The sequence below is a fragment of the Urocampus carinirostris genome, chromosome 13 (assembly GCF_059441175.1).
Source record: "Urocampus carinirostris isolate Australia breed hairy pipefish chromosome 13, RoL_Ucar_1.0, whole genome shotgun sequence".
Taxonomy (NCBI): Eukaryota; Metazoa; Chordata; class Actinopteri; order Syngnathiformes; family Syngnathidae; genus Urocampus; species Urocampus carinirostris.
The window spans coordinates 27,305,208-27,320,796 of NC_142361.1; the positions used below are offsets into that span (position 1 = coordinate 27,305,208).

General features: G+C 38.2%; 1 protein-coding gene across 1 annotated transcript; it reads right to left on the reverse strand.

Moving 5' to 3' along the window:
* Nucleotides 1–1,119: 1,119 nt before the first annotated feature.
* Nucleotides 1,120–12,730, reverse strand: tmem72 (transmembrane protein 72). Its single transcript, XM_088351517.1, has 5 exons — nucleotides 12,508–12,730; nucleotides 7,248–7,314; nucleotides 5,767–5,838; nucleotides 2,510–2,649; nucleotides 1,120–2,442 (listed from the first exon to the last, which is right to left on the reverse strand). Exons 1-5 carry the CDS (start codon nucleotides 12,581–12,583, stop codon nucleotides 2,060–2,062), a joined length of 738 nt encoding a protein of 245 aa, XP_088207643.1. The 5' UTR covers nucleotides 12,584–12,730; the 3' UTR covers nucleotides 1,120–2,059.
* Nucleotides 12,731–15,589: the final 2,859 nt, after the last annotated feature.

The window sequence follows — 15,589 nt, forward strand, 5'->3', positions numbered from 1 at the left end:
TCTTTGTAAATATGTGTAACCATGTATAATATCTATTTGCAACTGTATATTTTTGTAATGTATTTATTTTAGAGACTTATTCTGATATGTTTTGCACGGGCAAATGAAAAAGAAGGGGCGGAACAAACGGGGTGTGACGGGAAGTGGGGTAAAGGTGAGACCTGTTTGTGGATGCAGCGGACAATAGTGGATATATATTTTTCCCACCCTTACCTTTGGAAATATACACTTTTTTCCTTGGATTACTTTCAACGAGACCCGGACTCTGCAGGTCTGCATCAAACCTTAAGTACCGCTATCATTTTCCGTTCATTTTGCCGGCTATGATTTTTGGACTGTGTACTTTAATGAATGACATTCAGTTTCAATCGCGGGGCTTAAAGTCGGGTTTGGGTTAATTTTGTGCTTGTGTTACATTTTTTCAATGTGGGGGCATGCGGCTTATATACAGGTGCGGCTTGTGTACGTACAAAATCGGTTTTCCTCTTAAAATGTGGTGGGTGCGGCTTATAATCGGGTGCGCTCTATAGTCCGGAATTTACGGTAAACTATTTTGCAACGTGGACACTTTATTATTTAACTAAATTTCTAGCTTAATTTCTGACAAAGTCGTTTTTTTATGTTTTACGTGGTCTTTACATAATATTTGGATTATATTGCATTTGTGGAATAAAATCAAACTGCCACCATTTTTAAACCAAGGGGCAGACATGTTGCCACTTGCTGTCAATTAAATATGACATCACAATTGCTCTGGTAACAACCAATTAGGGATATCCTGAGTTTCCAGGCATTAACCAATCAGGGACCCCCTGCTTTCTTTCATCTTCTTAAAACGTCTTTTATTGACATGCTGTCCTTTGAAAAACAATTGTGACTACCTTTACCAACATTATATCAAACTCAACTGGGAAAAAAAAGCCGTCTCAACTCGAATTAAAAAAATGGGTGCATGTAACTTTTCTTCAAACACAGTTTTTTATGAGAAAGTCAACTTTTACACGTTTTTTGTCAGGACCAGAACGGAAGCAGGACCCACTTGCGTGACGTTTACCACAAGTTTTATTGAAAGAGAGAGGAAGGGCTGCGCCCACGATCCTGTGTGCGCTGGGCGCGAGAAACAAGTCGCTCTCGTACTCGGATTGTGATCCGAACACGGAAGTGGATCTTCCGTAATAAGCGATGGCGGTGTCAGGGGCGGAAAAACTGGTCGGTAGCCGGGACTGGTAGAGCAAGACGCGGTGGGGGTCGGAAACGAGTCGTAACCCGGGATAGGGAGCAGACGTGGTAGGGATCAAAACAAGTCGTAGCGAGAGACAAACCGGAGCAAAAAAATGGGACAGGTGTGAGTCAGGGTCGAAAAAGGCTTGCCTAGTATACACAGAGATTCGCTGACGGACTGACAACAGGGGATTGACAGGACTGAGTTCAAATAGTGACAGGGAGCCAATCAGAACCCGCGGTGGGTGGCGCCAAACGAGCGGGCACAGCTGAGTCACATCAGTCATCGAGACAGTTTTGTATTGTTTGAAATATGGGTTGACCTCCTCTTCAACAAATGTTCATGACTTCAATATATCCAGGAGTTATTTTAGATTTTTTTACTCTTGGTTTGGTAATTATACATGGGATAATGTTTTACATGTCATCACCTGTCATTGTGAAAAACAAACAATTAGTTTTCTGTTTAATAAGTACTGTGCAGTTGTAGCTAAATCATGTCAAGTGACGTATACCTACCAGTATATAGCCCTTAATCACAAAAGTGGTAAGACAAGCGTTTTTTGTACCATGAGGTCTTAAACGGTATAAAACGTCATCTTGGAGGACTTGTCTTTTCTACTCTCTTAATAATAAGCACAGCTCGGGGACTTCTTTTCTTTTAATTTGTGGTACCCTTTGTCCAGACCTAATCTTATACATTACTTCTCAGATGGTCGTGTTAGCTAACTGTTTTCCTTTAGGTCTGTTTCTGTAAAACTGTTGATGACAGGTAATTCACCAAAGTTTTCCTCATCTTCATAGCTCTGTGGAACAGCTTGTAGATTATAAGCGAGCATCAGTTGGTGATCATAGGTGCAGTGTCCGAGGTGGTTTCTATCTCCAAATCTCCCAAATCTCTCATCTCCTCCATCTCCCTCTCCACCACCTCCTTCCGTCCTCTCGTCCACGTGGGCCTCCTCTCCTTCTTCTTTCTCTCTTTTGGTGCTTGCTCGAGCATGGCCTGGAAGCTCTCTCCTGCACTTTCGGCCACACCGTGGAATTGGTCCCTGGTTTCCAGGGCAACTCTTTTCCCCGTTGCCGCTTGGAAGACCACTTCTCTCACACGCACCGTGGTAGGTCCTCGGCTGATATAACCGTCCTCCAGGCTTTTAGCCAAACCAGTCTTTGGTTTCTTGCTGAGTATGAAGTTGAATAAAGCAGTCACTAGAAGCATTATTCCTAAAATAGCGCAAATACATTTAAATATGTGTAATTGCATTTGTTTTATTGAGGTTTGTAGTAATACCTGGAATAACAGCATGCCATACCAACACAGGATGCAGGAAACAGACTACGGACATGATGGAATAATAGAGGAACTTCTGGAAGCCTCCTACTTTTGCCATCTTCCCCCACAAAATTAAGAGGAAACAGTCTGGTGGACATCTGCAAAGATGGCAGAGAACTTCATCAGAGATTGGGCGACATCTGTATCATTAGAATTGTCTTTACTGTATTGTCATTGATAACAACGTAGTGAACATTGTTTACAACGAGATAAACGTGCACACTCCAGGATTAAAAAAGTAGGAGTAAAAAGATTATAAGCATAGGTAATATTTAAAAGTATTAACAAAATGTATTTTTCAAGGAATGCACAGAGGGTAGAGAAAATAAGTGTCGCAAAAAATGATGTATTTTCCAAGTTATTCATTCATTGTTAAGAATTATTTTAGGACAATGATATATCCATTCATTATCTACCCTGCTTATCCTCAGCAGGGTCGCGGCGGTGCTGGAGCCCATCCCAGCCATCTCTGGGCAGTGGGCAGGGGACAACCTAAACTGGTTGCTAGCCAGTCACAGGGCACACAAAAAACAACACCTAGGGACGATTTGGACCGGCCAATCAACATGATATGCATGTTTTTGGAATGTGGGAGGAAACCGGAGTGCCCGGAGGAAACCCACACAAGCACGGGGAGAACATGCAAACTCTGCAAAGGAAGGGTGGTAGCTGGATTTGATCCCACGACCTCAGAACTGTGCTGCGGACGCGCTAACCACTCACCTGCCGTGCCACAGTCAATAATATAATAAAACTATCATTTGAATTGCACATTCGTGCTGTTTCAAAAAAAATATTAGTGATGTGCTCCTCGCCTCGAATCCCTAAAGCGTGTGCCGAGTATTTTAGATGAGTGGTTCATGAACCCCGTGTCGAGGTGTGTAATAATGATGCAAGCGGTGATGTTTGAAACCCCGCGGCGACGGTGTACCACATTACTGATTCAGGAAATAATTCGCAAACTTTGAGTGTAGTTTCGAAATAAAACGGCAGAGAAACGAGCCGCAGAATTGAAAGTCCTCAATCAGTACTGGTAATCACAGAAGTATGCACTCTATAATTCTTTACAAACTTGCATCTATCTTGTAAAATAGTTTTTTTATAAAGCAGGTGAAATTATCTGCAAAAAAATTTGCTGGGGTCTAAAAACCTCGGAAAAAAATGTTGTTTTAAAATTAGAATGAATAAGCACTTATTTTACCTCCTTTTTTTCACTTGTTGCGTATGTAAGTAACACAGAACAATTCATAAAACACGCTTACTCTTTTACTCTCTTAGTACACTCTTCAAATATGTTTTTTTTTTTTTAAATCGAAGTATTTTACACAAGCGTGTTATACATTTTTATCCACATGATGGCGGAGTCGAGGTAATAAATCATCTTGAAGCACCTACGTGTGTGGAGCATTCCCCTTGAGGATTCACTGCTTTATGGGGCTTCATTTTACCGTCACTATAAAATTTATAGTATAAATGAAGCCTCAGTAATGCTACATTTGTGGAAAGTAGGATGTTGGACTTGTCCATCTCTGACCTCAAAACTCTCTCCGGCTAACGTCAAAAGCAATTATAAATCATGTAGTCATTCTAAATTAGACTATTTAACACGATTAAAGAGTACAAAAAAATACGTGTTAAATTTATTGATTTTGCTTTTTAAAGAATCACGATTTGAACGCACACTTCCTGGTATGAAATGGGAAATGTCCTGTGTTCGGCAAACGCATCATGTTTAAACGAGCATATCAGTTGTGAAGTCAGATCTTACCATAGGTAAAACAACCCCCCCCCCCCCCCATTTTAATATATTAAACTACAAGTGTGTTCTTTTATATAAACTCTTTTTAACAAAATCAACTTTCCTAATTTGCACTTTAAATTGCTACATTCCAAGTGATGCTTCTTCAAAAACAGGCACCACTATTTTTCGTTTATTTTATTTTTATTTTTTTATTTGCTGTGCTTTTGCCTCATCTGCAAAATCTTCCCATAAAAATTCTCTCTTTAAAATGGTTCTGACGGATTTTCCTTCGGGCTGAAGAAGTTTGTATAATATGTGCTAAACTAAGCTCAGCTGTTAGCCTTACTTCTTCTTTGTTTATTTACTCATTCATTCACACATTCATTCGTTCATTTCTATTTTTTCCTATTTCCAGGAGCCTTGACAGCTAATGATGCCTCACAGGAAAATCTAGGTCATCCAAAGTTCAGCCACTCTACAGTAAGCACATGTCTGCCATTTTTCTCATACTAAGTCTTATATACTTACTATAAAGATCAGATAAAGTTTGATAAAGTGGTATTTATGTTTGTGTTTAATTCGTCATGAAAGCCACACTACCATCTGTTTGTTATTACTGAAAACCTCCCAGATATATTCGTAATTAAATAGCTTAAATCTGGCAGAATTTTAAAAATCAGTCAGTTGATTGACAAACACCCTGTTACATTTTGTATTATTTACATTTAAAGTTTGGAGGAACGTATAGTACTTGTAAAAATTTGACAAAATTAAGATTAATGAGTTTGTCTGTTAGATTAAATTTGCAAAAAGTTGTTGTAATAATGAAATGTGCCACTGTCTGTATTTACTCATGATTGTATAATCTCTCAATTTATAACCTTCATTTGTTCAGTCATTTATAACTTCTTTATATTTTTTTATTTTGTATTTGTTGTAGTTATGTAACTTCAGTTGTCTTTTATTTTACAGCCAGGCATAGCCTTGAGCGCCATTATATGAGTACTTGTTAAGACGAAGGCTTGTGGAAATTTCCACTGTACTTCTTTAAGTTTAGTTTTTGTTTAGGTTTATGGAGTGATCTGTAAGTATAAGAATGAATGTTACCCATTTTCCCCTTCGAAATCATAACCAGTCAACAGCCATTGTCTGTGTCTCATCTTTGCCCACAATATTGTGTAAATAAAATATTTGAGGGATCTGCTCATCTTTCTACGCTTCATTTAATAACCCTCCGTCTCACTATTCGTGTTCAAACAAACACACGGGAGAAGAAAAATACGATTTGCTACAAAGCACATGATGAAGATCTCTGTGAAATTTATTTTATGAAGAAACTTCCAATCCAACTGAGTCCTATGATATCATATGGTTATGATTTTTTTGTATAAAGTATGTTGAAATGAATGTTTATAAACTGAGTCTCAACAAAACACGTATTTATTATATGTACTTATTCAAAATCTGTACTCACGGAAGGCACATGATCAAAATCGCATCCAGGAAATAGGCCAACTCAAATATCACCATGCCAGCAGAAGACACCCTGATGAGAAAGAAATGATTATTTCACACCACAAAAGTTTATCATCCAGAACAGACTGAAACGTCAGCTTGTGAGTAAATTCAGGTTTTTCTCTGAATAAAGAACCAGTAATTGACCCATTTGAAACCCTGATTACCATCTAGTGAACCAGAAAAATAAGCCCCTTGGATGGAACTCATCACACAAAAAGCCTCATCTTGGAAAACAGATTGTAAACAGTTATTTGGTCTCCTCTAGGAGAACAGAGATAAGAGCTCTCCCACATGGGAGAAACCTTCCTGTGGTTCTGCATTTCCGTATTACTTAGCCATTTTGCTGTTTGATTTTCACGTTTTTTGTCGCGTTGCCGATTTTTGTTCCACGGATAAATTTGTAGTTCATGGGATTTCAGCGTCACTTTACAAGCACCAGTACACGAAAACCAATCTGAGACCTGAACAAATTGTGAACATATTTGGTATCAAACAAATAACGCCAATACATGCCATTTTCGAGCAAGAACAACAAGACTACGTTTCTGTATTTAAATTTTGACGTTAAATAAAGGAAAATGTATTCACGTCACCCATTAAAATCATCAAAATACCGTGCCTGTTTGATCTAGCTTTAAACGTGTGCTCCATTGCTGTGTATTTACAAGTTGTGCTCGTATGTGACTTAAGAGAACCGTTGCATTACACTATATATGGATGGATTCAACTGTGTTATTTGTTTGCCATGGGGTAGAAAATAAAATGTAAATTTTCCCAGAAAAATTAACAAATACACATTAGGCTTTTTCATTGGGTAAGCTGAAGTCTGCTTGTATCATTCACCTGTTCAGTGTTTAAGGGCATATAAATATAGGGAAACAGTAATCCACACAAGTAAGCTGATTAATTGTGTTACACTATTTATATAGAATGGTTCCTATTTCACGGAAATTCACTTAATCCATTCTGTAACTGGCTGTATTAACCATAAAACTCAAATACAGTGAACCCTTGCCATAACGCGGTTCACTTTTCACTATTGCGCTGCTTCACTGATTTTCATCATGGATTGTGTTCTGCATTCTGATTGGCATAACTGTCTCTCCGCTTATTTCCTACCTTCCCTACACCTTGATGATTAAATTATTAGTTGACAGTATAGCAAAAAAAAAGAGATCTGGTTTTTATTACTTGTAAAAAGGGGTTGCTCCTCTGCTTTCAGTGTTTAATAGTTATTGTATAACAATAAAAAATATAATAAAGGTTTTTACTTCAAAGATTTTGCCTATCACTGGTTCTTTTTGAAATGTATTCCTTGAGATTACCCAGGGTTCAGTCCACTGTATTTTTGAATGAGAACGACTGGAATAATAATTGTAATAATTAAAATGTAGGCCTATATGCAACCTATACAACAGATTTCCAACAAAATCTTACAATAGGTAGATTCCAAGGCTGTCAAATTCTCCCTGCTGTAGTGTCTCCACTCCCACAGCACACAACACTAAAAAAAAGAATAAACATATATTAATTTTACATTTGAAATTGGCAAATTATGTCCACCAGGAGTCAGGCTTGGTTCATCATTTTCCTAAAACGGATTTTTGTTCTGCAAAAGTGGTCTTTGTCTACATTCCCCGTGAAATATAAAAGAATAATGTTGATTTTTGACATATTGAATTGAGAACTGATTTGCTTGGGTTAACAGGAAGTAAACACTTTGTAGCATCCAATCCAAGTGTCAGAAGTCAGGTTCACTGAATTGTGCTATTTGTTATTGTAGTTACAATAATGGGCTGAAATACAACCCAGTATTTTGATATCACTGCATATGCTCTTATCACACATCTTGACTTCACAAATGATCGATGATACATACAATTGTTTTGTTTAAAACTGAATTCTTTGGAAAAGGAGCCAGAAACAAGTCGAGCTTTAGCGGAGTCTCAACTTGACGGCGAGGAGCCGAGTAAAATTCAGATGGCTTCATCTTCAAACCAAATTGTAAAAAATAAAAAAATAAAAAAATAAAGGTCAAGCAGTGCAATTTCCTATTACAGTGAATGCAACTGCCGTTGGTAAATAGAATAGTGACATATGCTGCCTCATTTTACAATAAATGTGACCAGTAATTCTCAACGTTTTTTCAGCCAAGGCATTCCTTCATCCATCCATTATCTGCACCATTTATCTACAGTGGGGTCGTGGGGGTGCTGGAGCCCATCCCAGCTATCTTCAGGCAGTGGGCAGGGGACATCCTGAACTGGTTGCCAACCAGTGCACACAGAGCAGGGCACACAGAGACAAACAAATCACTTGCTCATTCATTCCTAGGGACAATTTAGACCGGCCAATTAACCTGACACGCTTTTTGTTGGAATTTGTGAGGAAACCGGAGTGGCCGAAGGAAATCCGCGCAAGCACGGGGAGAACATGCAAACTCCAAACAGGAAGGATCGATCTCTTGACCTCAGAACTGTGCCACGCATGCGCTAAGTACTGCGCTGCCGTGCTGCCCTCCAAGGCATATCTGTTTTTTTAAATTAGAAACATTTATATTCCATTCCTGGTATCACTTTTTCTTTGAAATATAAATGATCACATTCCCTAAATAGACAGTTTTTTCATCATCTGTCATCACCGTAGCTCGGGAAGAGATACAGCTTCTTCATTCTGGTGAACACGTTGGGATTTTATTACATTTTAAACTGTTTTTTAAGTTTTACTACATGTCTGGTATTTGTAGAAAAATGAAAACATTACTTAATATGAGCACGAGATCTGCTAGTGGAGCCAATTTTTCTTTTACTATGTTCCAATTTTTTTGAGTTTTTTCATTGAAATAGAAAAAAATATTTGCTTATACCAATTTTTGCAGTGCAATTTTCAATGGCTTAATCAAACATAATACACAGTATAATAGATTTACCTCATCATGTACAGAAAATCAGTGTATGAAGACAAAATTTGGCAATTTACAGGGGCACACTGGTTGAAAAACACTAACCTTGACTATTCAAGTCTAAATAATTATCATAATTATAGTACGTTTTAATTTGCTGTAACCTTTTAGTAGTGTTTCAATAGTGTTGGCGATAGAGCTTTAAAAACATAAACAAGTTGACCACAAAATATTTGAAACGTTCCTTACTAATTGTGTACACAATACATATAATTTCTGTCAGTTTTCATAATATTTTGTTTTGGATATGCCTTGAAGGCAAGTATCGCTAAATCGCCTTTCAGACTACACATGGTAGTCTTTAAACAGACTGTACCTCCTCCTGAGCAGAAAATTAGTGTATAAAATAACATGCTAATATGCTGCCACCTATATATATTTATAAATAATATTTATATAAATAATTATAATACATTGTACCTCGAAGTGCCTTTCAGGACACCAAAGGTCGTTGTACATATAGTAACAAACAACCATAAAGTAAGAATAAAACAAGCAAGTAATAGATAGCAAATAAAAACACAGTAGAGTTAAAAGGGGGTGGTATGTGAGGCAGATGATCAAGAAAAGGCAAGTCTGAAGAGGTGAGTTTTGAGTCGGGATTTGAAGGTGAACAGGGTCACAGAATTCTGGATGTCAGGCGGCAATGAGTTCCAGACCTGAGGGGCAGAGCGGCTGAAAGCTCTGCTCCCCATGGAAAGGAGGAAGATGCTATGAAGGTGTGTAGCAGTGTGAAGGAAGTAGGGAGGGGCAAGTTTATAAATGTAGAGCATGATTTTGTCGTTGATTCTGTGGTTAATTGGGAGCCAGTGGAGTTGCTGAAGGACAGGGGTGACTTGATGGCCAGAAGGTTTTTGGTGATGATGCGTGCAGCAGAGTTATGGACGAGCTGAAGTTTATGGAGCGACTTTTGAAGTAAACCGTAGAGTAGGGAGTGGTGGTAATCGAGGCGTGATATGACAAGGCTATGGACGAGGATGGCAGTTGTGTGGGGGGTGAGGGAGGGCCGAAGACGGTTGATGGAGCACAGGTGAAAGTAGGCTGACCGGGTGATGTTATTTATATGAAAGTTAAAGGAGAGTGTGCTGTCGGGGATGACACCCAGACTCTTCACCAGAGGGGAGGGAAAAACTGAGGAATTGTCAACAGAAAGAGAGAACGAGTCAACTTTAGAAAGGGTGGATTCGGTGTTAGTTACTCAACTGATCAAATGTAGGAAGCAAACATCTTTAACAATTACATGTTTTTTTAAAAAGACAAATTTTGTCAATTTCTTGCAGCACACTGGTTGAAAAACACTGACCTTGACTATTCAACTCTCAATAAGTACCATAATTTTAGACAGTTTTAAGTTGCTGTACCCTTTTATCCATGTTTTAACAGCTTTGATGACAGATGTTTAAAAACATAAACAAGTTTACCATAAATTCATTAAAACGTACTTAACAGATTTAAACACACTAAATATAATTCCTTTCAGTGTTCGTAATATTTTGGTTTGGAAATGCTTTTAAGGCAGCTAAATCGCCTTTCTGACCACACATGGAAGCAGTTTTTACGGACGCCTTAGCAAAAATGCAGCGATACAATCGGTATCGGCGGGAAGTCAGGAGAATGCTTTAGAATCTTGCTGCTCGTTTATAGGGTGTGATAAACACCAGACACAGGCCAGTTGAAAATCCACATTAAAGTGTAATTGTTTGTCTATTGAAAACATGCTGGAGTAGACAGATACCTAAATGTGCGCACACATTGGAAAGGAAATGTAAATATGAGTGTATAAAACAATACGAGTTCAAATTGGGGTAGTAAACCTGCTGACATTAGCTGTAGAGAATGAGGAGCATTGGCAACAGTTTCAGCTAAGGAAACTAAATAAATAGATAAAAAATGCTGGCTACCTGCACAAATAGCAATTTATGTTAGCTATCTAGCTAGTTACACGAATAGCCATCTAATTATAGCTAGGTAGCAAGCGACACCAAAGTTATTTCAAAACAACATGATTGACAAAACAAATATTGATTGACAGAATAATAGATAAATAGATAATTGCTACCTAGCTACGCAAATATTCATGAATGTTATATCTGTAGTTAGTCACAAATAATTATTTGATACTAGCTAGCAAGCAAGCTACACAGAAAACGAATAAAATTATGATGGACATAAAAAAGATGGATGGACTGATCAAATTTGCTAATTAGCTATGCAAATAGTCGTTAAGTAAGTCATTAAAACATAATTGACAAGAGAGATATGGAGAGATGGAATGACTGATGGATGGAAATTGATCAAATAGTCACTAATGCTAGCTATCTAGCTAATTACACAAATAGCCATTTGTTGCTAGCTAGCCAAAAGCTGTTCAGAAGCATGATTAGCATAAAAAGATGGATAAACAGAACGACAGATATAGATTCATGGATATATAGCAAGATGTATAAAATTGCTAACTAGTGACGTGTGTCACTGCCTAAATCTAGTCATGATTTTATTTTATTTTTTCTCATTTATAACTTCATTTATTTGTCATGATTGTGAGTTTTCTAAAATTCAGTAATTCATAACTTAATTAGTCATGATTATAAAACTTTATTATTTTATCTGTGCTTTGTTTTGTAGCCAGCAGTGGCTTTGAGCGTTATCATTTCAGTACTATACCTGCTGGAACCAGTTCAGACATACCCTTGCTGTGCAGAGGAAATTTCCACCAGTAAAATTTTTGGTTTTGTTTAAGATAAGGTTTTGTTCCCATCTTTGGACCACCTCTATTACTTCAGAAATGATTGTAAGCACGGACAGCAGGGCGGCGCAGTGGTTAGCGTGTGTGCGGCACACGAGATCGAACCTTACTGTGTGGAGTTTGCATGTTCTGCCCGTGCTTGCGTGGGTTTCCTCCGGGCACTCCGGTTTCCTCCCACATTCCAAAAACAAACATGTCAGGTTAATTGGCCGGTCCAAATTGTGAATGAGCGAGTGAGTTGTCTGTCCCTGTGTGCCTTGCGACCGGCTGGCAACTAGTTCATGGTGTCCCATGCCCTCTGCCCGAAGATGGCTGGGATGGGCTCCAGCACCCCCGCGACCCTACTGAGGATAAGCGGTGCAAATAATGGATGGATGGATGGATGATTGTAAGCCCTTTTGTCTTTGTACTTGTGACCTGCTATTGTCTGTAACTCATTTGTGCCTGGAATATTCTGTAAATGAAATTTTTTGAAGGAATTGTTCATCGTTTTCAGCATGTATTTTGGACAACCATCATTCTCACTACCCGAAATCAAAAGAACAAAATAATTTTTATTTTTTAATACACTAGCTAGCCTGGCAAATAGTTGTCATTGCTAGCTGTTTAGCTAGTTACACAAGTAGCCATTTGCTGCTAGCAAGTGAGCAAGCTCCAAGAAAAGTCCTAAAACAGATCGATAGAAAAAAATCTCCATTCAAATGTTTTCTGATTCAAAACTTCTAATGCATTTTCCCAGAGTTTATTTAATATGAGCAACCCTTCAAAGCAGCGATTTTATTATTTCAACCCAGCTGACGTTTAAAAATAGTATTGTTTAATATGGATGAGCAGGCGTTGATTCAGCATCAGATGTCAGCATGTCGCAACACTTCATGTCTCATGACATTCAGATTTTTTGCTAAAGAATCTAAGAGCAGCAGGACAGAAATAATAATGGTTCTGTGAGCTTTCTTGTTTTATTCAAAGTAAACACTGTATATTCCTACCTGTTGCTGTGGAGATGCCAAGAATTCTGCAGGCAATCTCCACCACTATCCACCCAGGATGCTCCGAGTCGCCCATGACAGCGAGGAATCTTCTTTTGCTCTCCAAAATCTCGACTTTTGTTCTATTTTAATGCTACCTGCTGATCTTAAAGAGTCTAGAATAACATTCCGGAAACATAGCCGAGCCTTAGCCCGATGGAGACTTCAGAGCTGCAATGTGATGCTTGAAGCCTCTTAGTCGGAGGTTTGTGACTCAATAATGACCCAGCTGTTAATCAGTTGCTCTCTCGCATACACAAACCTAGCATACTTCCCCCAGGCGCTCTAAATTATTATGCTAATTGTTTTTTTGTGATTTTTGATGGTGTTGTCAAAGTTAAAGATCCAAACAGAGTTAATGCTTTAACTGTAATACACATATTTTTTATTAATACAGGAGTGCACGGGTCATAGACTTTTATGAAGCTGTTGTTAATGATTAACGCGAAAGGCTACCAGTTTGATATGCATTTATTAAATAACAAGTTATCATGTTATTACAATGTTGTTACAATGTTGCTGTGTTTTTATTACCAGTTTGTATTTATTAGAAGTTTGGTTAAAATGGACTCAGTCTTAATTTAAGCTATCCAATCCAGCATTCTGACACTTCAGAAATATTGTAAAAATAAGAAAAGGCCTGTTTGGACTACAGTTCGAACGCCAACCTAACTCCCACAAAGAAAAAGTTTACTAGTACTTGAGGAATGAGCTGACTGAGGTCGTGATCATGACTATAAGCCAGGAGATGGCGGCAGAGAGGAGAAAAACTTCAAGTTGCGGACACCACCTTTAATAACAATGGTCCGGTATAATCAATGATTTTTAAACCGACAAACTTTATTTTATTTATCTACCACACTTGACATGAGATCAAGAACTGGTTGCCTTCTAGGTGTCAAGCTATCAGAAAACACTTGATTTTCTTGGTCCTTTTTTCAGTGATACTCAGAGTCTGTCCTCTGCAATCCAACTTTCACTTTGAGTGCAGCTTTCCCTCCACTCGAGCAGGAATTAACAGCACTCGGCATTACGAGCTGACACAAGCTTGGCTGCTCGCTGTACATTTGTTCAGACACAGCGGAGGCGTTTTTCAGAAAGAGCACTGAGCCCCCTCGACACGCACCCGTGCGATCCTAGTAGTGCCAAGGTAATCTATGTAAATCTGCTTAAGGTCTCGAACAAAGACATTTTTGTACCCTTGTATTCGTTTCATGCAGGTTATTTGTGGCATTTATGAGTCCTTGCGAGTGTGTCACGGTAGTCAAACACTTGCATTCCTTCTTTAAGCGGCAGTGTGGAGCGTATAGCGACCCTGAGTGGTGGAAAAAATATTGTATTCATATAAATAAAAACACTGTAAATGTAAAATAAGAAGCAACAACACATGTACTGTCTCATAAACCTGTTATTCTTTTTTAAAAAAACGGTATTTTTATAAATCTACTTATATTACAGAACCTGAGAAGCTCTTTGAAAAAGCTGACATGTTTGGCTGCCATCTTAGTACTGTACTACGAAAGCCCAAATGACGATTTAGAGAAGGTAGCTTGTCCCGGCTGTGGTTCTTCTAGCTCTTAATGGCTACTGACCTTCCATAGCTGATTCAGGCATCTTTAACTCTTTCCATTGTTTCATTTCCTAGGCACTCATGTTAGCTACTTGGCTGCAGGTAATGGCTTGCCACTAATCGCCATTGATATTGTTAGCTGTTATGTGTAAATCAGGGGTGTCAAAGTCAAATTGATAAATAAAATAGGCAACAAAGAAAGGCCCAGACTGATCAAATGTTGAACATTTTCAAAAGCCCTCGTATAATCTGGTGAACTTAGTTGAACCAACTGAAAAGCTAACAAATATATTTCAATCTGATCAGAAACATTCCTATTTTCTGATGGTGATGTCAGTCATCTTTAATTTTTAACAGACACTAAAGAAAAATGTCCTTTATATGAAAATCCCTATTGCATGAAATATACTGACATTATTCACGCAGCATCGGTAGCCTATATTTCATATTTTAACAAAAGTGTGCTAAAATCACAAAGAAAAAATATAATACCAATTCTCTATCATTCTGTTGAATGATAGAATTCAAGAATACATACAGTACAGTGAAAACCAATACACTACAACTCTCGGTGTATGATACAATAATGAATCAAGGAGAAACCAAAGAAAACTTTGGGGGTCCAGTTTTGGGCTGCGGAGCTTAACTTCTACATAAAGCTTAGTTCATCCTTCAGTTTCATGGTAACTGAACGTTGCAGAGTTTCATCGTTCACAGGGTCCTGAAGCTTGACAAATTTTTTGATTGCGCTTGCAATCTTTTACTAGCCAACTTGCAAAATGGCCTCCCAAAACAAAGATTTTTAGCCTTTTCATAATTTGTCATTAAGGGATATACAAATAAACGTGACTCGAATTTCTTTAGATTTCCTTTTTAGTCGCTAGAATTAGCTGCTTACACCAGCTCTGACCAACTCCAGCTAACCGCTCTGTGCAGCTGCTCCCTCTGTTTTCTTATGGTTGCTCGCAGGGATAAACATCAGCCTTTATGTCCTTTCGCAGGCTGAAATTCATCTTTGCTTATGAAAGACAATATGGAATTAGGCTTCCGAATGTTAGTATCCTTATGGCCTCCATAGTGTGTGTTTTTTTCCTAATGTAAAAACGTAAGCTACAATGACCTCCAGTGGTGAACTATTACACACTGTGACTTTAAATATTCGCATGGTGTGTGGTAGGCCTGAAATGTCCTCCAGTGCCATCTCCAGTTCGGCTTTTTATACCCACTTGAAGTGCAATCGAGTCCACTTGAACAGACATTCTCAGACAATGAGTCCCAATCACCCTGGTAATGCTTTTCATTTGGAGCATCTGGACCGGGGTCAGGTTTTGTTCTGAAGAAAAGGCAATATTTTTGTCTTGAATTTATTTAAAATAGCTTTTTAATCCATTCCAGGGTCCATAAAGTCAACATAAATGGTAAATGGTCTGCATTTATATAGCGCTTTTCATAAACTATATCAATATTTTTTTT